Raw genomic sequence first — 22,953 nt, forward strand, 5'->3', positions numbered from 1 at the left:
TGCTGAAAAAAAGGTTTACGTTAGAACTCAAAGTTCTCTGCTGCTGACTAAAGTAACAGATTTTTTATGCATGTGTAAAGCAAGTTAGATTAGTCGTTATCATACAGTTATTAATAACGACAACAACAGTATTGTTACTATTTAAATACAACGATATTGCTAGCTGAGCAAAGCTGCAGCAAGTAGCTAAACTGCCTCTTGTGTCAAAGGAGTTTGCTAGCTGCTGCGCTGTTAGAATAGCTAGTGCTAACGTGGCACAAACTCGGCGAAGATGGAGTTTGCGGCTCTTTTTGTCTTGACCTTATTAATAGGAATGCTAATACTTTTGGTCGCCGTCGCAGTGGGAAAGCAGAAAGGAGAAATAAGTGAACAACTAGAGCAGAATGAAGAAGACTCAGTTGGTAAGTTGCTCTCTTAACTTGTTTGCATATTATGTCTTCTTGTTGCGATGGATTGCTATTCTATTAATTTATCTAGCTGTGAATGTGTCAAACAGGTGCAACTTACACACACTGTAATATAAGCCCTTTACGATAGTAACAATATATTTACTCATTTAAAAGTATTGGCTCCAGGTCCAAAAAGTTTAAATGTAGCCAGCCATAAACTTGTTGCTGGAGGAAAAGTTATGGAAGAAAGTTTGAATGAAATGGTGACAAACATTGTATTATTGTTACAGAATTGTATGTTTTATGAATCAACATCTTACTGTTCCGAGAGGAGAAATCAACCTGAACATTTTGATAATGAGAAACAAGGTATAGGCTACCTACACTATAAATACAAAAGTATGTGGACACACCTTCAAATTAGTGGATTTGGCTATTTCAGCAGCTGCACACAAGCCTAAATTCATCATGCGCAATGCCAAGCGTCGGCTGGACTGGTGTAAATCTCACCACCATTGGACTCTTCAGCAGTGGAAACGCGTTCTCTGGAGTGATGAATCACGCTTAACCATCTAGCAGTCCGATGGACGGATCTGGGTTTGGCGGATGCCAGGAGAACGCTACCTGCCCGAATGCGTAGTGCCAACTGTAAAGTTTGGTGAAGGAGGAACAATGGTCTGGGGCTGTTTTTCATGGTTTGGACAATGCCCCTTAGTTCCAGTGAATGGAAATCTTATCCCTACAGCATACAATGACATTCTAGATGACTCTGTGCTTTGAACTTTGTGGCAACAGTTTGGGGAAGGCCCTTTCCTTTATCAGCATGACAATGCTGCACAAAGTGAGGTACATACAGAAATGGTTTGTCGAGATCGGTGTGGAAGAACTTGACTGGCCTTGAGTCCAGACCTGAACCCCATCAAACACCTTTGGGATGAATTGGAACACCGACTGTGAGCCAGGCCTAATCGCCCAACATCAGTGCCCGACCTCACTAATGCTCTTGTGGCTGAATGGAAGAAAGTCCCCGCAGCAATGTTCCAACATCTAGTGGAAATCTGTCCCAGAAGAGTGGAGGCTGTTATAGCATCAAAAGGGGGACCAACTCCAAATGAAGGCCCATGATTTTGGAATGATATGTTCGACGAGCAGGTGTCCACATACTTTTGGTCATGTAGTGTATCTTGGTTAGCCTCTATGGAAGGTACTAGAAGGTGTCTGCTTGAACGTCTTGTGTAATGTGATGCCAATTCATCCCCTGCAGCAGAGAGAAATGCACTGAAGGCTCCCACTGCCAAGAAACAGAAACAACAACAGCGTCCTCGCAAGGAGAAAGCCCAGCAGCACACCTTCAGCCACCCTCTCCTAGCATCATCCTTGAAGGTGGGCCACGCGTTACATACTGTGAACTTTATATTTGCCATATTTAGGCATACTCTGCCTATCTAATCAATTCTAAAAACCATCCCACAGGCCACAGTCTTGTGTAGTGCTCATCCAACAAGGCTCACAGAATATAATGTAATGACAGTGGTGTGTGACGACGTTGCAGAATTATCGGATGCGTGATCATTGCTTGGCTCACTCGTCTCTCTCTCTCCCCAGAGTCACAGTGGAAATGTGACGTCCCTGGACTTCAGCAGCAACGGAAAGTACCTAGCCACCTGTGCTGACGACCGCACTGTTAGGATATGGAGCACCAAGGAATTCCTGGACAGAGACCACAAATGTCTGAGGGCCAATGTAGAGCTGGACCACGCCACACTGGTCCGTTTCAGCCCTAATTCAAGGTATATAGATGTGTGTGTGTGTGTGTGTGTGTGTGTGTGTGTGTGTGTGTGTGTGTGTGTGTGTGTGTACACACACTCTCCTGTCCATAACAAAGGGTACAGTTGAAGTCGGAAGTTTACATACACCTTAGCCATATACATTTAAACTCAGTTTTTCACAATTCCTTACATTTAATCTGAGTAAAAATTCCCTGTCTTAGGTCAGTTAGGATCACCACTTTATTTTAAGAATGTGAAATGTCAGAATAATAGTAGAGAGAATGACTTATTTCAGCTTTTATTTCTTTCATCACATTCCCAGTGGTTTAGAAGTTTACATACACTCAATTAGTATTTGGTAGCATTGCCTTTAAATTGTTTAACTTGGGTCAAACATTTTGTGTAGCCTTCCACAATAAGTTGGGTGAATTTTGGCCCATTCCTCCTGACAGAGCTGGTGTAACTGAGTCAGGTATGTAGGCCTCTTTGCTTGCACGTGCTTTTTCAGTTCTGCCTTGTTCTGATGGCCACTCTAATACCTTGACTTTGTTGTCCTTAAGCCATTTTGCCACAACTTTGGAAGTATGCTTGGGGTCATTGTCCATTTGGAAGACCCATTTGCGACCAAGCTTTAACTTCCTGACTGATGTCTTGAGCTGTTGCTTCAATATATCCACATAATTGTCCTCTCTCATGATGCCATCTATTTTGTGAAGTGCACTAGTCCCTCCTGCAGCAAAGCACCCCCACAACATGATGCTGCCACCCCCGTGCTTCACGGTTGGGATGGGTGTTCTTCGGCATGCAAGCCTCCCCCTTTTCCCTCCAAACATAACGATGGTTATTATGGCCAAACAGTTATATTTTTGTTTCATCAGACCAGGGGACATTTCTCCAAAAAGTACGATCTTTGTTCCCATGTGCCGTTGCAAACCGTAGTCTGGCTTTTTTATGGTGGTTTTGGAGCAGTGGCGTCTTCCTTGCTGAGCAGCCTTTCAGGTTATGTCGATATAGGACTTGTTTTACTGTGGATATAGATACTTTTGTACCTGTTTTCTCCAGCATCTTCATAAGGTCCTTTGCTGTTGTTCTGGGATTGATTTGCACTTTTCGCACTGAAGTACGTTCATCTCTAGGAGACAGAATGCGTCTCCTTCCTGAGCGGTAGGACAGCTGTGTGGTCTCATGGTGTTTATACTTGCGTACTATTGTATGTACTGATGAACGTGGTACCTTCAGGCGTTGCTCCCAAGGACGAACCAGACTTGTGGAGGTCTTGGCTGATTTCTTTTGATTTTCCCATGATGTCAAGCAAAGAGGCACTGAGTTTGAAGGTAGACTTTGAAATACATCCACAGGTACACCTCCAATTGACTGAAATTATGTCATTTAGCCTATCAGAAGCTTTTCCCAAGCTGTTTAAATGCACAGTCAAATTAGTGTATGTAAACTTCTGATACAGTGAAATAATGTCAGTAAACAATTGTTGGAAAAATCACTTGTGTCATGCACATAGTAGATGTCCTAAACGACTTGCCAAAACTATAGTTTGTTAACAAGAAATTTGTGGAGTGGTTGAAAAACGAGTTTTAATGACTCCAACCTAAGTGTATGTAAACTTCCGACTTCAACTGTATATATAGATAGGTGGATAGAGCCTCTTGTCTTTCTATACTTGCTCTGTCTTGGTATGAAGGGCCTTCATTGCTTGGCTGGCTAACGGAGATACCATTCGCATCTTCAAGATGACCAAGAAGGATGATGGGAGCTTCACTTTCAAAGCTGCCCCTGAAGACTTCCCACAGAAACACAAGGCCAATGTCATCAATATCGGCATCGCAGAGACAGGTATGATGGCTAAATGTATTCAGGCTGAATGATTAAAAGGCAGGAAGACGTGACTGCGTGATATGCAATTATTTTTAAGTTATGAATGTTAGAAGTTATGGAAGTGACCCTTGTTGTTGTCTAAATTCTCATCTCTCCCTTTTTTTGTTTTCTGTGTTCCAGGCAAGTTCATCATGAGTGCCTCCACCGACACCAACATCCTCATCTGGGACCTGAAAGGAGAGGTACTGGCCTCTATCATCACCAACCAGATGACCAACTCCTACGCTGCCATTTCACCCTGTGGAAGGTCAGTACAGTCCCCTAAGTGGGTGTGTGGGGGGGTACAGCTAATGTAATAGTGCTCTCAGGTAAATACATTTTGGATGGTTCTGTCTTCAGGTTTGTGGCTTCCTGTGGCTTCACTCCTGACGTGAAAGTATGGGAGGTGTGCTTCGGGAAGGGTGGCGACTTCAAAGAGGTGACCCGCGCCTTCGACCTGAAGGGCCATTCAGCAGGGGTCCACTCCTTTGCCTTCTCTAACGACTCACGCAGGTAAGGCATGCATTGTGTGGGATCCTATCGAAACATCAATGGTTGATTTCCATGAATGACATTATGATTACATTCCCCATTGATATTTGAAACTGTCTCCGATTTCCACCAGAATGGCCACCGTCTCCAAGGACGGCACTTGGCGGCTGTGGGACACAGATGTGGAGTATAAGAAGCAACAAGACCCTTACCTCCTGAAGTCGGTGCCTTGCCAGTCGTCGGAAGGCAGCCGGGTGGCCCTGTCGCCAGACGCCCGCGTGGTGGCTATCTCCAACGGCTGCAGCGTGGCCATGTACAGCACATCCACTGGTCAGCTGGAGGAGGAGTTCCACGGAGTCCACAGCGAGGAGATCACCGAGCTGAGGTTTGACATTAACAGCCGCTACCTGGTGTGCAGCGGGGACCGGGCGGTACGTGTGTTCCACAATGCGCCGGGCTACCGTGCAGCCATCCAGGACATGCAGGCCATGCTGAAGAACGCCCAGAATGAGGGTATGAAACAAAGGCTGCAGCAGCAGATACAGGAGGCGCAGAGCACGCTAGACTCTGTGCTCACGGCACCCAAGGACTAAAGACCCCCCCCCCCCCCCCCGGGCTGGCTGTGTAGATACCTCTTTCTATCTCTCTCCCTCCCTTTCTCTCACACACTGCCTCTTCACAGAATGGCCTGCAATTTGACTCCTGTCAGGGATGTGGCATTTGCATGCTGGTTTTAATAAATCATGTGTTTCTACAGAAATATGGCTCTGTTTTGTTTTCTGAATGCTCTGCCTGCCTCCAAAAATCAGGAATACTATTTGTTACCTCTATTTGGACCAGTAATACTACTATAGGAGAATTTGCTTTGATTCTGGTGGTCTTTGTACCTTTAAAAAATAAAACAAAAATGTTCTACCTACATGTACCCCGCTCATTTACTCGGTACTGGAAACCCCTGTATATAGCCTCATTATTGTTATTTTATTGTTGCTCTTTAAAAAAAAAAAATTACTTTCATTTATTAAATATTTTATTAACTCTTATTTTTCTTAGCTGCATTGCTAGTTCAGGGCTAGTAAGTAAGTATTTCACGGTATTTGGTGCATGTGACAAATACAATTTAATTTGATAATAGGACCAGAATCCTGCTGGTGTGTCTTGTCTGTCTACGGTTCCTAAACTAATAATAAAGCTCAGGGAAGACACAGTGTAACTACAATGTAACAAGTGACCCCAGCTGGTAACTTCACGTAACACATGCAAATTTAGGAAGGGCGTTCTATGAGAACATGAAGTGAATGGATCCCGAAAGCTCGCGAGAGTCAATGGGCAGGACGGAGAGCTTAAAAGCTAAACCAAAGTACTTATAACTAACCCAAGATAGTTCATCTGTGTCGTTTTCGGTGAGAGCAAATTAAGCATTGTGGGCAGAATTGGCAAGGAGGTGGGCAAAGCCAAGCACTAGCTAGCGTGATCCTATTGGCGCGTTGTAGCTTATATTTGCATATTTACTGAAGTGCACAAACTCAACACGACCTTGCACTCCTAAACAACGCAAGTGTCAAGTCTACAACTTAGTTCACTGTATTCGTAACAGATTGTAGTTTTTGGAACATAAAAATGTTTTGAGATCAGATGTTTCATCGATGAGAAAATTAGCAGAATGCCGGCTCAGTTTCACCTAGTTCCATACTTTCCCACTACCCGTGACTGGACTTCCTCTCACTACCATATTTGGTGGTGAGAAAACGTTTTAAACGGATGCTTCAGCTTTATAGCCACTATGACGTGTCTGGGTTACCCCTTCTGTCTGTGGCTTAACAGTCTGTCGGAGGCAAATCAAACTAAAACCAAGCACAAACATGTCTGGACGCTCGGTTCGCGCTGAGACACGAAGCCGTGCTAAAGATGACATGAAGAAGGTCATGGCGGTCATTGAGAGGGTCAGAAGATGGTAAGCACAACACTGTTTATTTGTGTGAAAGATCGTAAAAGATTGCATATACAAAGTTCAGCGACAGGGAGGCGTGGTTTGAGACGAAATGACAGTGAAAGACCGAGAGCACAGCCAATGAGAATCACTGTGAAGCTTTCTCCCTCAAGACAAGTGGCTTTTCATCAAGAGCCGGACCCAAAAGTAGGACTTGAGTAAACCTAGTTAGCTAGCTTTCTAATATGAATGGACAGACGGACTAGGAAACAAGTATGCAGTGACAGTCATGTAGTAATCAATAAGATGCTAGCCAACCATAGCCAGTGAGGTGTAGCATCGCTCATTTGTAGCAGCTTTCACTAATAGCATCTCACTCTATGGAAGGGAAATTTAAACAGGTGCACTTGACCCTTGCACCATTTGAATGTAATGGAGCGCAATCACATTGTTTTCTACAGGGAGAAGAAATGGGTGACTGTCGGGGACACATCTTTGAGGATATTCAAATGGGTGCCAGTGGTGGATACAAAGGAAGCAAGTTATTTTCTTATTTAATAAGCTAGCTATGTCAGTTTTTAATGTGTTGCTACCTAAAAATGCAGTGTCTGAATTTCATTTCTCTTCTTGTAGAAGGAGAAGAGTAAGGCAGTCCCGGTTGGGGCAGTCAGGGAGCTGAATCGCTTCTCCACGGATCCAGCCTCAGAAAACCCACACTCAAGTCTTCTGGATTTTCATGGTAAGGATGTAAAACCGTTTTGAGTGACATATGACCTCACCATATCCTGGCCTTGAGCTTTCTCCATTTCCTCTTATTTCCTGTACTCTCTTCCTCCCCAGATGAGAACAGTAACCAGAGCTCCTTGTCTGATGCGTACCAGCCCAAAGTGGACAGCAGCAGTAACTCCAGCCCCCAGCTCAGTGAACCTCTTAGCCCGAAGAATCTGTGTGACTTCCGCAGAGACGACTCCCAGCCCCCCACTCTGGGCCAGGAGATCATGGAGGGTGAGATAGGCGGACAGACCGACAGATACGCACATGCAAATGTGCACACTTATTCAATTTTTCTGATTTCAATAAGATCAAATATCTTCAGATTATTTAGAGGTTAAGTAAATATTCATTTTTGGTTTTCAGATTCGTCATTGCCAAGTGAATTGGCTGACGAACCTCCATTGCTGATTAAAGAGGACCTGTTGCCCCTCACTGCTCAGGTAAAGCACATCTAACATCTCAATGATCATTCCACTTTGACACCACAGCTTTGTCACTCAACTGATTTACTTTCAAGACTGTTTAATACACCACATCAGACTCCTAGGTTGTCCAACAATATACTCAGAACAGCATACATTAAACTGATAAAACATGGATTCAAACAAACCTGGCTGTATTTCCCCACACAGGAGGAAGAGGAGTGTTCTGGAGCACCACCACTGAAGAGAGTGTGTTTTGAGCAGAACTCAGTCCTGCAGAGCTCCCCCATGATGAGCTCCTCCATGATGACCTAACACACACTGCACTTAGCATCCGGGTCAGGCCCAATTCACTTAAGGCATTTTGTTGAATCTCGTTTTGTGATTTGGAAAAATTATCGTTTTCAATGAGGACACTTCTGGTTCACGAATTGAACTCTCAACAAACTTCCTGAATTTGAATTGATTTGAACCCGGCCCTGCTTAGCTTTTAGTCAGCGAGTTGCACGACCACCAGTCAGTCTATCCTCCGATGACTGCAATAGACACCATTTTAAGGACCAGACATATTTGGTTAAATTAAGGACCACCATACTTGTTATGATGATATATTGAATTAAGTTTCTCCCTCAAAGGATTCATGAATATGTAGTTTAGTTTGGCCTATTTTGTTTTGAATGGATTAACAGCCAAATACAAAATCAAAGCACCCTACCACAGATAGAACAATGAGACAGATATTTCACTGGATGTATAACTGTGAAGCATCCAGTTGGCGTTTCCACTCACTACCCAATATGGTAGTGAGAGGAAGCCGAGTGGCCGGCAGTGGGAGAACATGCAACAAGATAGATTTTGGCTGACATTCTGCATATTTTCTCATCAATGAAACATTTGATCTCAATACAATTTTCTGTTCCCAAATCTAGAATCTGTTATGAACAGTGGACTATGTTTTGTAGACTTTAATCTTTGCCATAGTTGTAAAAAATGGCATTGTTTAGGAGTGCAAAGGCGAATGAAGTTATTGCACACGTGCACTTCAGAGTATGCGTTCCCTAAAATAAATATGCAGATGTTTGCTAGAACGGGCTAATAGGATCTCGCTAGCTTGTGCTTGGCTGCCTACCTCCTTGCTTGTTCTTCCCACTATGACTCATTTGTTCCCATTGGAAACGACAGACTATGGTCTATCTTGGTTTAGTTATACAAATCTTTGACTCTAGTACAGCACTCTCCCGAAGTAGTGCAGTCAGGTAGGTTAGATGTCTGTCCTTTTATTTTCTTTGATTTGGGAAATACCGTTTTCTGTCTCCAAAATGTAACTTTTCGCGTAAACTATTTTAATGCAAAACAATGATGGGCTATTTATGAAGTAATAGGTGAATTCAGCTATGGTTAGTGTTGAATGGTTCAAGTAGGATTGGCTTTATTGTGAGTACAGTTTCATATTGTGCCATTGACACTTGTTACTCAATGCTAGCTGTCAGGATCTTTGTCACAGCAACAGTGAAAGATAAAGTTGACAATCGGCACTGCCAATTTCTAAATGAAGTGTCAACTCCGTCCATCCGGGACACACTTTTGAGAAAATCAAACACACTCAGTGCCTAAATCTAAGTTTAACATTGGATAATGTTTCAACATTACAAGTACTGTATGTGCTGTTATTGGTATGAACATCACATTCACTGAATGAAGAGTTCATTTAAATTACTAGGTCCTTATGTTTTGTAATTTATCTCTTAAAGATGTTGACTTAGTAGTTATTTAAGTTAGGGTTCATTTGTAAAATGAACACCCATTGTTTTCCTGTCTAAAATGGTGTGTCTTGAGCTATTGTCCCTAGTAACCCAAGGAAGCGCTTGTATTTCTCAGATATTGTTTTATGTCATGTTTTACTTGAGTGAAATTAGGAAATTATTTTATCAGGTTAGCGTGTACACTGAAAATGTGATGTTATTTGGGAGTGACTATAATACTTAAATAGTAACCAATTATATTTATTACATAAAATATATTTTTTCTCTCGCTGACAATCTAAAACAATTGCACACATTTGGTAACTGGGGCACACTCAGTGGTTTGCCATTTCTGAAAGAAATGCTGTCAAATTTGGGATGCAAAAAGGTAACTCCCACGATGTCAGTAGTTATTACCAATTTATAACAATTACAATTTTCAGTCTTATTATTTCATAGTACTGTCAGTCTCTTGATAAGACATGATTATTTGCAGGGATGCCAGTATGTTGAATGGGCCACTAAAATGAAGGCATTTACAATGTGATGACTTCTGTATCCACATTTTAATGACCACCTTGCAGATTAATTTGGAGATGGTAGGCTTATTCTGCTAATGCATTATTTTATTTTTCAAGAAGGTAGTTTGGAGAAGAGTTTGTAAAAAGTACTTTGTATTTTATTGTAATTTTCCAAGTAAAAATGATTTTATAAAGGAGTATGGATTTGGAAGTCTTTTGTGCACGTTATTTTGTTTGAATTCTTTTTGAAAACGTGCCATAGTTTAAAGGGTCAATCAGCAGCTGCTACATAATTTCTTTGATTTATAAATTGATATGTACCCATTGATTCTTGAACATAATGTATAAATGCTTAGTTTAACTCTTGTACCCCATCAGAACCCCAAAATATACTATTTATCAATTCAAATGTTTGTAAACAATGTATAACACTGCATAGCCTCCAGAACATGGTTAAAACTATAATTTGGATGTCCTAGCATCCATAGCTCTGTCTATGAATTTAAGTGATTACATTTCTCCAGCCCCATCCCTGAGCTTTTTACCAAAACAGCGGCAGGGAAAAGGGATTGTTATTGTTTCAATAGCTGATTGACCTTTTAGTGAATGGGTGTTATATCATGTTCCTTAAAAAAATTGTTCAACCAGTGTGAAGTAGGCCAGAAACAGATCTTGTCAGTAGATGGAGCTAGAGGAGTGCAAACCCAGCACTCAGCCAATTCTAGCAGTTGACAGTCTACCTTGCCCTGGCACTCTGGAGCGTGTACTTCATTTATTTAAACATTGTTTAATTACTGGTACATGTGTTTATGTGTGTGTAATCTTGGCGACCCAGAACCAAATCTTGCATGAAGGCTCTGTTTTTGTCAGTCACGAAAAAACAAGTGTGTGGGAGTTAGATATTTGAGAACATGATGTTATCACACATTACAAATGACAATTGAATCTCCAGGCTTACAGATCAGATATTACTGTAAATCTAATAATGTGACATTTCAACTGGTGCCACGTCTCAAAATTGATCATGATAAATGTGCCTGTGTGTACACAATTTATTAAATAAACAAACCTTTCAGTTAGATGGCACATGGTTGGTCTGATATACAGTGACAGTATTTTTCCATTACAAGGCCTGCTATTGTTCAGTAGTGTCCCATGTGAGGAGAACAGAGGTACACAGTTGGATCAGCCCAGGCAAACGTCTGTACTGTATTGTGACTACTGTGGAAGTTAGCGTTAGTCATCCAGGCAAACTGGACTACTGACTCACACTGGCAAACGATCGGTCTCCATCAGAAACATGAATAGCCTGTGTGTATACCATGCACTGCCACTGCAGACAAACATTTACAGAAATCATTTTTCATGCTTGGAATGTGTGACTCAAAAAAAGGGCACAAAAGATGTATGCAGCAAGGGCACAGTTGATCATGAATTAAGATCATTTAATGACTTCGAAAATCTTGCATTTCTTCTGAGTGTATCCTGTGAAAATGTACTGAATGCAATTACCTGTCAATCGCTTACTCCCAATCAGCTGTAGTTCTCAGAACCTTTGAATAACAACCCACAGCCAGTGAACAGATATGACATTAACCTTTAATGTTATTCACAGATTTAAAAACATAAACATCTTCATTATTAATCATCAGCTTGCCTCAACTGTACACTGTCATCCTATCTTTATGGACATCAATTATTTTAGAAATATTTGATTACATCTATTCCTGAATATCATACATATATTAAGGTTCTGCACCTTTTGCTCCAGTGAAATAACCAGACGCTCTTTTAAAACACTCCTGCTGAACACATTTGTAGAGGGCCGGTGACTATTTTAGCTTGGGCTAGTGGCAGTTAGTGGTGACATGATATTTTAAGGACGAGGGTAGCTTACAGGAGCAAATTCCTTGACATCATCGAGAAAAAAAACAAGATGTTGGCCGCATTTCACGTGAAAATCTTGGTAGTGCAAATGTGCTTGAGAAAAGATATCAGAAATAGAAGCTAAGAAGCTACATTATATTGCCTCAGACAGAGCAGTAAGCCCATTAAGTTAAAGACTGGCTGGCTGACTTCCATTCTATTTCAATGGTGTAGTAGTGGTAGTTATCATAACCTTTATGTGATTGCTCAACTGCCTTGATCCTGTAGTTTTGGCTTTAAATTCCCCTGTCAGTTCTTAACTGTCGACACATTAGCTTTAGACTTAAGTGCCACACTGACATGTTCAAGTAGAGAAAGACGATTGGATTCTGTATCGCTACTCTGTGTGTCAGCGCCGCTGCAATGGTTTCTGGGTCCTGAGATCAAGCAAAAAAAGACACAGGAAATGAACGCGATGCTTCTTGCTCGTTTGTCATGGACACGTGGGCCAGATGGCTGGGAGAAGTGCTCTGCCAGGATAGAAACAAACACCACAACAAACATCTCCCATACTGCACTGGGATGCCTCATGGCTTTGGCAGGAGTTTTCTTCTAGACCAACTCCATGTCCCAGAACTGTGTGGCCTGATCAGCAGTGAATTCATTGACAACCAGGTGGTCCCTCTCGAAACTTGTTCTACCTGAAAGACATGACACAAATTGTTCCTTTTAGGGGACAATCTTTCTTTTACTGTGTCTAATAGACAACTGAAAATAAGTTATGTCCATGTTTTTTTTCTAAAGATTTGTGTTTGCAGAAGAACTGGAAAGCAAACAGCATTTCATGATGGTTCCCCCAATAACTAATTCTATACAATATGATATCTAGCTCTTTTCTGAGACAACTCACTGAAAATGGTTGTTATGATCTCAAAATAGATCCTCCACTATGTATAGCATACGGTAGTTGAGTTCAGCAATAGTACACAACAGAAACCTGATCTCCACTATGTCAGTGTTTATCAACGACCATAAATTATAGTGGATCTCTATTGTCTCACCTCTGAAGTCCAGTACTAGTTTGTGATTGAGATGGGAAGAGATGGTTCCGTTGTGGTTCAGGCTCCATCTCTGGTGTGTGCGTCCATGCTCTGCCCACAGGGCCACTCTGGCCCCCACTGTGGCCTTCCCTCCGATCACTGACAGACACGCCTTACTAGCCTACAGGCAACACACAACAGGTCAATATCACACAAATACTGTACAGTGGACAGGTTCAAATCCCAGAGCAGACTAGGTGAAACATCTGTCTATGTGCTCTTGAGCAAGGCACTTAACCTGAATTGCTCCAGGGTCACCGTCAATAATGGCTGATCCCTGGCTCTGACCCCACTCTCAGAGGGAGTTGGTTAGGCAAACAAAAAATTATTTCCAATTCACACATGCGCTTGTACATGTGTAAAATATGACAAATGTAACCACCCACTTAATTACTATAATTAGCAGCAGCTAATGTACAGTTGGGAGACACCATGACAAACTGTGGAGTGATCACTGGCTGGCTGCAGACCTCAGCTTGGAGGAAACAGTCAATCCATATTGTAGATGAATGATTTCACTTTTATTTGCATATTTCCCAGAATATTCCCATGTTAGTTTTGCTTAAAGGTTGACAAAACTTGACCACACGCACACACCTTGCAACAGAGCAGCCCTCCGGTGAAGAGCCAGCGCTGGGTGTCCAGAGAGCAGGCCGGGGACAGGGACACTCTGGCCAGGGACAAGTCATCCTGGACACTCTCAGAGGTCAGCACTGAACCCAGAGCACGGCTCCTTACCTGTACATACAGCCTGGGCTGGAGGGAGACCACACACAGTACAGACAATTAGGGTCATCAACTTTCACAGAACTTTATATAGACCCTAGACATTGATGCAGGGAAAATACATTGTTCACAAAAGGGAAAAACATTTATCTAACTTAAAATAACATAGGTGGTTACAGAATACTGGGTGTGCAGTGTTAACCAGTTGTATTGTACTCCAATTGCACTGAACAAAAATATGAACGCAACATGTAAAGTGTAGTTTCATGTTCCATGAGCTGAAATAAAAGATCCCAGAAATGTTCCATTCGCACAAAAAACCTATTTGTTTACAAATTTGTTTACATCCCTGTTAGTGAGCATTTCTCTTTTGCCAAGACGTCGTCCCCACAGTGACTGTACGTACATACCCCAACCAGAAGCCATGGATTACAGGTAACATTCGCACTGAGCTAAAGGGCAGAGCTGCCGCTTTCAAGGTGCAGGACTCTAACCCGGAAGCTTACAAGAAATCCTGCTATGCCCTGCGACGAACCATCAAACAGGCAAAGCGTCAATACAGAGCTAAGATTGAATCATACTACACCGGCTCCGACGCTCGTCTTATGTGGCAGGGCTTGCAAACTATTAAAGACTACAAAGGGAAGCACAGCCGCGAGCAGCCTGACACGAGCCTACCATACGAGCTAAATCACTATGCTCGCATCGAGGCAAGAAACACTGATGTATGCATGAGAGCATCAGCTGTTCCGGACGACTCTGTGATCACGCTCTCCGTAGCCGATGTAAACAGGTCAACATACACAAGGCTGCGGGGCTAGACGGATTACCAGGACGTGTGCTCCAGGCATGTGCTGACCAACTGGCAGGTGTCTTCACTGACATTTTCAACATGTCCCTGATTGAGTCTGTAATACCAATATGTTTCAAGCAGACCACCATAGTCCCTGTGCCCAAGACCACAAAGGCAACCTGCCAAAATTACTACAAACCCGTAGCACTCACATCCGTAGCCATGAAGTGCTTTGAAAGGCTTGTAATGGCTCAAATCAACTCCATTATCCCAGAAACCCTAGACCCACTCCAATTTGCATACCGCCCAAACAGATCCACAGATGATGCAATCTCTATTGCACTCCACACTGACCTTTCCCACCTGGACAAAAGGAAGACTTATGTGAGAATGCTATTCATTGACTACAGCTCAGTGTTCAACACCATAGTACCCTCAAAGCTCATCACTAAGCTAAGGATCCTGGGACTAAACACCTCCCTCTGCAACTGGATCCTGGACTTCCTGACGGGCCGCCCCCAGGTGGTGAGGGTAGGTAAGAACACATCTTCCACGCTGATCCTCAACACTGGAGCCCTTCAGGGGTGCGTGCTCAGTCCCCTCCTGTACTCCCTGTTCACCCACGACTGCATGGCCGGGCACGACTCCAACACCATCATTAAGTTTGCAGATGACACAACAGTGGTGGGCCTGATCACCGACAACGACAAGACAGCCTATAGGGAGGAGGTCAGAGACCTGGCCGGGTGGTGCCAGAAAAACAACCTATCCCTCAACATAACCAAGACTAAGGAGATGATTGTGGACTACAGGAAAAGGAGGACCGATTCGCCCCCATTCTCATTGATGGGGCTGTAGTGGAGCAGGTTGAGAGCTTCAAGTTCCTTGGTGTCCACATCACCAACAAACTAGAATGGTCCAAATGCACCAAGGCAGTCGTGAAGAGGGCATGACAAAGCCTATTCCCCCTCAGGAAACTAAAAAGATTTGGCATGGGTCCTGAGATCCTCAAAAGGTTCTACAGCTGCAACATCTTGAGCATCCTGACTGGTTGCATCACTGCCTGGTACGGCAATTGCTCGGCCTCCGACCGCAAGGCACTACAGAGGGTAGTGCGTACGGCCCAGTACATCACTGGGGCTAAGCTGCCTGCCATCCAGGACCTCTACACCAGGCGGTGTCAGAGGAAGGCCCTAAAAATTGTCAAAGACCCCAGCCACCCCAGTCATAGACTGTTCTCTCTACTACCGCATGGCAAGCGGTACCGGAGTGCCAAGTCTAGGACAAAAAGGCTTCTCAACAGTTTTTACCCCCAAGCCATAAGACTCCTGAACAGGTAATCAAATGGCTACCCAGACTATTTGCATTGTGTGCCCCCCATTTTTGTGCAATTTGAATACCGATCCACAAAATACCGATCCTGAGGCCCATTGTGATGCCCATTTTTTTGAAAGGTATCTTTGACCAACAGATGCATATCTGCATTCCCAGTTGTGTGAAATGTATAGATTAGGGCCTAATGAATTTATTTCAATTGACTAATTTCCTCATATGAACTGCAACTCAGTAAAATCAATGAAATTGTTGCATGTTGCGTTTATATTTTTGTTCACAATACATACTTTTGCAACAATTAGATAATTACAGGGACTATCCTATTATCTGGTAGTTTCTCTAAGGGTTGTGTAATGTAAGAAACCCTGCTATATAACACGTCAGGCTAACGTAAGCCAGTCTAGAACTCTATGTACAGTGCTTTCAGAAAGTATTCACACCCTTTACTTTTTCCACACTTTGTTGTCCTACAGGCTGAATTTAAAATGTATTACATTGAGATTTTGTGTCACTGGCCTACACAAAATACCCCATAATGTCAAAGAGGAACTATGTTTTTAGACATTCTTACAAATTAAGTAAAAACAAAAAGCTGAAATGTCTTGAGTCAATACGTATTCAACTCTTTGATATGTCAAGCCTAAATAAGTTCAGGAGTAAAAATTTGCTTAAGTCAGATAATAAGTTGCATGGACTCACTCTGTGTGCAATGATAGTGTTTAACATAATTTTTGAATGACGACATCAGTCATCTCTGTACCCCACACTGTCACACCCTGGTCAGTTTCACCTGTCCTCATTATTGTCTCCACCCCCTCCAGGTGTCGCTTGTTTTCCCCAGTGTATTTATCCCTGTGTTTCCTGTCTGTGCCAGTTCGTCTTGTATGTTTCCAAGTCAACCAGCGGTTTTCCCGTTCTCCTGCTTTTTGCATTCTCCTTTTTCTAGTCCTCCCGGTTTTGACCCTTGCCTGTTTCTGGACTTCGTACCCGCCTGCCTGACCATTTTGCCTGCCTTGACCACGAGCCTGTCTGCCACTCTGTACCTCCTGGACTCTGATCTGGTTTTGACCTTTTTGCCTGTCCACGACCATTCTCTTGCCTACCCCTCTGGGTTAATACACATTGTAAGACTCCATCCATCTGTCTCCTGTGTCTGCATTTGGGTATCGCCTTGTGCCTTGATATACACATACATTATCTGTAAGGTCCCTCAGTCGAGCTGTGAATTTCAAACACAGATTCAACCACTAAGACCAGGGAGGTTTTCCAATGCCTCACAAAGAAGGGCACCTATTGGTAGATAGGTTAAAAAAAAAGAAGTAGAAATTGAATATTGCTTGGTGAAGTCATTAATTACACGTTGGATGGTGTATCAAATACACTCAGTCACCACAAAGATACAGGAGTGCTTCCTCTCAGTTGCTGGAGAGGAAGGAAACAGGGATTTCACCATGAGGCCAATTGTGACATTAAAACAGTTACAGAGTTTAATGGCTGTGATAGGAGATGAAGATGGATTAACAACATTGTAGTTACTCAACAATACTAACCTAATTGACAGAGTGAAAAGAAGAAAGCATGTACAGAATAAAAATATTCCAAAACATGCATCCTGTTTGCAACAAGTCACTTAAGTAATACTGCAAAAAATGTGGTAAAGGAATTCACTTTTTGCCCTGAATACAAAGTGTTATGTTTGGGGAAAATCCAATACAACATATTACTGAGTACCACTCTCCATATTTTCAAGCATTGATGTGGCTGCATCATGTTATGAGTTTGCTTGTAATCGCTAAGGACTGGGGAGTTTTTCAGGATAAAAAAGAAACGGAATGGAGCTAAGCACAGGCAAAATACTAGAGGAAAACCTGGTTCAGTCTTCTTTCCACCAGACACTGGGAGATGAATTCACCTTTCAGCAGGACAATAACCAAAAAAATCAAGGCCTCCCTTCAGTTTATTTTAATACACTGGAGTCACTTACCAAGATGACATTGAATGTTCCTGAGTGGCTTAGTTATAGTTTTGATTTAAAATCAAATTGAAAATCTAAGGCAAGACTTGAAAATGACTGTCTAGCAATGATTAACAACCAACTTGACAGAGCTTGAAGAATTTTAAAAAGAATAATGTGCAAATATTGTACAATCCAGGTGTGCAAAGCTCTTAAGAGACTTACCCAGAAAGACTCACAGCTGTAATCGCTCCCAAAGGGGATTATAACGTGTTGACTCAGCGGGTGTGAATACTTACGTAAATTAGATATTTCTGTATTGCATTTCCAAAACATTTGCAAAAAATTCTAAAAACATGTTTTCACTTTGCCATTATGGGGTATTGTGTGTAGATTGGTGAGAAAAACATCTATTTAATCAATTTTGAATTCAGACTGTAACACAACAAAATGTGGAATAAGTCAAGAGGTATGAATACTTTCTGTAAGGCACTGTGGTACTGAATCACCAGTAACATAGCACTAGGCTTGGGCGGTTATACCGTATACCGAGCTATTTTGAAACAGAAACATTAGTATCATGTTATACTGCACAGACGAGAGTGCTGCACTCATAGAGGTCAATGGGAAACGTGACCCATGCCACATCATGGAATATGAGCAAGAGGAAGAACTTATATAGCTGCATATGGCTTCAGTCAAATCAGCTTGAGTGAGAAACGGGTATAAATCACCACGACCCCTTTCACATCCTGTCTTGTCAACAAACAGGGTGAGAGTAGCGCTCCGCCACACACACACACACACACACACACACACACACACACACACACACACACACACACACACACACACACACACACACACACACACACACACACACACACACACACACACACACACACACGTGTCAGTGCTAAGCCTTGTCTGTCTCTCACAGGGTATAAATAACTTTCTGGGAAGTGGGTTTTATCAGGACCCAGCAGGCTTCAGGCTCAAAGTCCCAAGCATGGAGCTTCTGTTTGTTGACTGCATGCTAGAATTCAACAACAACCCTATACGCAGAACACTCTCTCTCTTCTAAAAACACGCACCCACGCATGCATGCACATACACACCTAAAATAATAATACTGTGCCAGTCACACAATCCCCTAACACAGTTACACTACATCACCACCACACACATGCATAACCCCCAATGGAATGTGAACATACAGGTAAAGCCGGTTGGACACTACACAACTGTAAACATCCTAACATCGCTGAGCCTCTCACATTAAACAACCGTCTTGCAGGTAGTTTATTTTGTGTTGCCAACATAGTGGTGTGCACACTAAACGATGTGGCACAGACGGGGTCACACACTACAAGACTCTTCACTTGGTCGTGAGGATTCTCGATACCACTCTGTCTCGCTTAAACAATGTGATTAGATTTAACGTAGCTACGAGTTGTGGCTCAAAGCAGCCTCATAAATATTCAGTCAGATATTCACGCTTGCCATACAGAGTTGACATATCTAGCCAATATTTTAAATTGAATAACATCGCTTGTGAACATCAGAGTTGTAACGATTTGACACTTTGGCTTTGGTTAAAGGCAAGTACAAACGCATTCTAGTAGTAGTCATCGCTCCTGCTCCAGAGTCTACACATTCTGGGTGATGCGAAACAACATCATCTCATTGGCTTCTTCTCTGGCGAACTCACGTTGGCTATTGCTCATCACCATTCTCAAAACTTGCCGTTGCACATCTCATGCTGCATGAGCATTGCAGATCTTGTGCCGATATAATCAAACAAAAATATCGGGACGTCTGGGACTGCTCAAAGACGAGATCGATAGCCCTAAGATTGCGTCTTTGACCCGCTCACATTAAATGAGCGTCGGTGACGGCCGTGCGCCCCGAGTAGGCAACGACATTCGGATTTTGTTTACGATCTCAAAAATGTGTCTGGGACAGCTAAATCGGGGCCAAAATCGTGTAGTGTACACCCGGCTTAAACCAGTCAGTTGAATCTTATGCAGTAACAAAGGACACTTTGATGAGAGCGACTCAAATGTCAGTTTTGTGTGTGTGTGTGTGTGTGTGTGTGTGTGTGTGTGTGTGTGTGTGTGTGTGTGTATTTTACCTGTTTGAGGGGCCGTAAGGAGGCAATGGTGTCCCAGCTGCTGTGCTCTCCCCACACAGGAAGCTCCCCTGGCTGCAGCAGCATCTGACGGCCCTTATAGTGACTATATTCATACACCACCCACCTGCCAAAGACACACATATTCATTAGTGCACAACGTAGAGAAACGTCTTGAAACAAGTTTGGGTAGTACCTCCCTGTTTCACTTGTTTTCTTACTGAACATGACACAGGTCTGAGGCCAAAAAAACTGCGTTCCTTCTCTATGTACTGTATAGTGCCTGGCAGTAATGTTAGCTGTTTAGTGACAGGAGATGGCAGGCTCTCTCTCTACTCACAGTCCACTGTCAACCCGCAGAGACTGAGTGAAGAAGTCCTTCATGTGCTCTATCGGTGTTACGGCAACCATCTTCAGGCCCTCTAAGTAATCCAGGGAGAACAGGCTGATGGACGGGTCGGAGAAACTCTACAGACACAACAGGAAGGGAGAGCAGCCATCTTAGATGAGAACGCCATTGGATGTACTGTACGTATGTTCTATCCTTTTTCAAAGTGCCTGTGTTGAACTATATTAGGGCAAAATACAAAAAAAACGTATATTCGTAAAGCAGTCCACTGTTTTTGGCCAGCAGTACGAAAACTTGTCTCTGGTCAAAGGTAGTGCATTATGGGGAATAGGTTGTCGTTAATGGCACTGCAATGGTGGATGAACTGAATCTACCTTAATCTATTTATCATGGCATATAATACGGTTAAACTGCATGTGTGCTCACGTGTCTCATCTAGCTTGTTGTGCTACCTAAAGATAGCAGTAAATGGGCTGAGGTCATGCCAGGTACACTCACATAGGGAATGGGCCTCAGTGATTTGACAGAAGTGTCCACACAGCCACAGGAAATGAGGTCAGGATAAAGACCCTCTCCCAGGACATACTGGTTTCCACAGTAACCATCCTCATCAAAGAGCAGCCAGCTGGAAAGGGGCAGGAAGAGCAGTAAGTGTGATTTAGACATAAATAAGCATCACAGACACATGTTCTCTGCCTCCTATGGCAACTACAGTGAAATATACATTGTGGCATGCCTACAGTAGGGTACTGACAAGCCTTAATAAGCAACAAGCTATAAGGGAAATTGTGAAGTTCAAATTTGCATTGACCCATAATAATTGATTGGATTTATATAGCACTTTTACAGTGCTCAAAGCGTTTTACACAGTAAGGGGAGACATAACTCCACCTCTAGGATCAGTACAGATCCAATAGTACAATGGTAGGTAGTCCTCCAGTACTCACTTTCCCCTGATGACTCTGAAGGACATGGGGGAGGGAGATCCACAGTATCCTGCCTCCCCCTCGTACTCCTCACTCACTCCCTCGTAGTGGGGCTGGCTGTAGGCCCGCAGCTGGAGACACAAAAGCACAACTCAGTACACACTTCACAGCTGAAACTAATTACAAAAAAATTGCCCCTTTCACTAGTCACCTTTTGACAGGTGAAAATAATGTGGTGGAATTCCATATACATACCAAGACCTTTGGTTCTCCGGTGCCACAAAGTTCCTGCAATAATAAAAAGAAGACTTCTTGACATATTTCCCAAGTCATATGTTCCAACATCTATAGCATACACTGAGTGTACAAAGCATCAGGGACACCTGCACTTTACATGACATAGACTGACCAGGTGAAAGCTATGATCCCTTATTGATGTTACTTTTAAATCCACTTCAATCAGTGTTGATGAAGGGGAGGGATTTTTAAGCCTCGAGACAATTGAGACATGGATTGTGTATGTGCGCCACTCAGAGGGTAAACGGGCAAGACAAAATATTTAAGTGCCTTAGAATGGGGTATGGTAGTACGTGCCAGGCGCACTGCTTTGAGTGTGTCAAGAACTGCAACACTGCTGGGTTTTTCATGCTCAACAGTTTCCCGTGTGGATCAAGAATGGTCCACCACCTAAAGGACATCCAGCCAACTTGACACAACCGTGGGAAGCATTGGAGTCAACACAGGCCAGCATCCCTGTGGAAACGCTTTCGATCCCTTGTAGAGTCCATGCCCCGACAAATTGAGGCTGTTCTGAGAGCAAAATGGGGTGCAACTCTATATTAGGAAGGTGTTCCTAATGTTTTTTACACTGTCTATATTTTTCATTGCGCCACAGAGCTACATTGGAGAGACATAGGAGGCATATCATCTGCTTATGTCACCCCTTTGTCACTCGTATGACACTCTTATGACACTCCTATTTGTACAAACACAAATATGTAGATCTATTCCTCTAATAGGTTATGAAACAGAGCTCACCAATCGTATGGGTCTGATAGACTTAGCTGCTCCATAGTTGCCTCCCCAGTGCAGAGTGGCAGGATGTTTGCCTTTTTCCAGTATGCACTGCTCTCCGCTGAAGCATCGCTCGCTATACGCCACCCATCTGAAACCCAGCAAAGCCCAGAGACCATTAGCACGACAGAGGCACAGTGAGAAGTGAACGACAAAGTCATATGAAACTATGTGAACTTTAGATTGTTGGGATGCACATCTATTGAGATGCTATTGTAACTGGTCTTCTGCAGGATTGGGGTCAATTCCATTTAAATTCAGTAAGTAAACATAATTTCAATTTACTTCCTGAATTGACCCCAACCTTGGTCATCTGATTGATACTCACATTCCACTTTTCACAGAGATGGCAGTGGTCTTCTCAGTGGCTCCAGCTTTCTCCAGATCAGGGACGTCCAGATCCAAAATGATCCTCCCCCCGTCTCCAGGACAGCCAGTTTCCTCCTGCAGTGACACTGAGGGCTCTATGAAGTCCTGGCAATGGGAAACATGCAGAAGAGCTCAATGAGTAAGACTGCTTTATAAAATAGCTGCAACAACTTTTACACTGACATAGCCCCGTGTTTAAACAGAGTTAATATGAAGAAATGTGGGCTGGTTAACTGTATATAAACAAACGCAACTGTTCATGTTCAAGTAGCCTCAAACAGAAAAACTCTACAAGCTGCATTTACATAGCTGCTGCATTTAGCTTAGGTAGTTCATTGTGAACCCCTCTGTAAGCACTATTCATGGTGGGAGCTTTACAAAATGGCTGCTGTCGACTACACGTCAGTGTAGAGTTGATCAAA

At 43.0% G+C, this 22,953-nt stretch overlaps 3 protein-coding genes across 3 annotated transcripts in view; 2 read left to right on the plus strand and 1 right to left on the minus strand.

Moving 5' to 3' along the window:
- Positions 1 to 113: 113 nt before the first annotated feature.
- On the plus strand, positions 114 to 5,438 carry LOC106567694 (transducin beta-like protein 2). The gene is made up of 7 exons (XM_014137284.3): positions 114 to 401; positions 1,654 to 1,772; positions 1,995 to 2,179; positions 3,855 to 4,006; positions 4,169 to 4,295; positions 4,388 to 4,540; positions 4,653 to 5,438. The coding sequence occupies exons 1-7, from the start codon at positions 272 to 274 to the stop codon at positions 5,110 to 5,112; spliced, it is 1,326 nt and encodes a 441-aa protein (XP_013992759.1). The 5' UTR covers positions 114 to 271; the 3' UTR covers positions 5,113 to 5,438.
- Positions 5,439 to 6,290: 852 nt separating this feature from the next.
- LOC106567692 (B-cell CLL/lymphoma 7 protein family member B-A) lies at positions 6,291 to 10,105 on the plus strand. The gene is made up of 6 exons (XM_014137280.3): positions 6,291 to 6,473; positions 6,911 to 6,986; positions 7,083 to 7,188; positions 7,290 to 7,454; positions 7,587 to 7,663; positions 7,856 to 10,105. Exons 1-6 carry the CDS (start codon positions 6,382 to 6,384, stop codon positions 7,958 to 7,960), a joined length of 621 nt encoding a protein of 206 aa, XP_013992755.1. The 5' UTR covers positions 6,291 to 6,381; the 3' UTR covers positions 7,961 to 10,105.
- Positions 10,106 to 11,487: 1,382 nt separating this feature from the next.
- Positions 11,488 to 22,953, minus strand: part of LOC106567691 (uncharacterized) — a 74,899-nt gene continuing 63,433 nt past the window's right edge. Inside the window, exons 13-22 of the mRNA XM_045693528.2 lie at positions 22,491 to 22,636; positions 22,127 to 22,253; positions 21,344 to 21,376; positions 21,110 to 21,219; positions 20,661 to 20,787; positions 20,154 to 20,281; positions 19,817 to 19,940; positions 13,472 to 13,630; positions 12,836 to 12,995; positions 11,488 to 12,475 (exon numbers count right to left, since the gene is read on the minus strand). Of these exons, the coding sequence (XP_045549484.2) occupies positions 12,387 to 12,475; positions 12,836 to 12,995; positions 13,472 to 13,630; positions 19,817 to 19,940; positions 20,154 to 20,281; positions 20,661 to 20,787; positions 21,110 to 21,219; positions 21,344 to 21,376; positions 22,127 to 22,253; positions 22,491 to 22,636 (1,203 nt within the window). The 3' untranslated portion in view covers positions 11,488 to 12,386. The remainder of the gene's footprint in view (positions 12,476 to 12,835; positions 12,996 to 13,471; positions 13,631 to 19,816; positions 19,941 to 20,153; positions 20,282 to 20,660; positions 20,788 to 21,109; positions 21,220 to 21,343; positions 21,377 to 22,126; positions 22,254 to 22,490; positions 22,637 to 22,953) is intronic.

This window comes from Salmo salar, chromosome 13 (assembly GCF_965601325.2).
Source record: "Salmo salar chromosome 13, fSalSal1, whole genome shotgun sequence".
In the NCBI taxonomy this organism is placed as follows: Eukaryota; Metazoa; Chordata; class Actinopteri; order Salmoniformes; family Salmonidae; genus Salmo; species Salmo salar.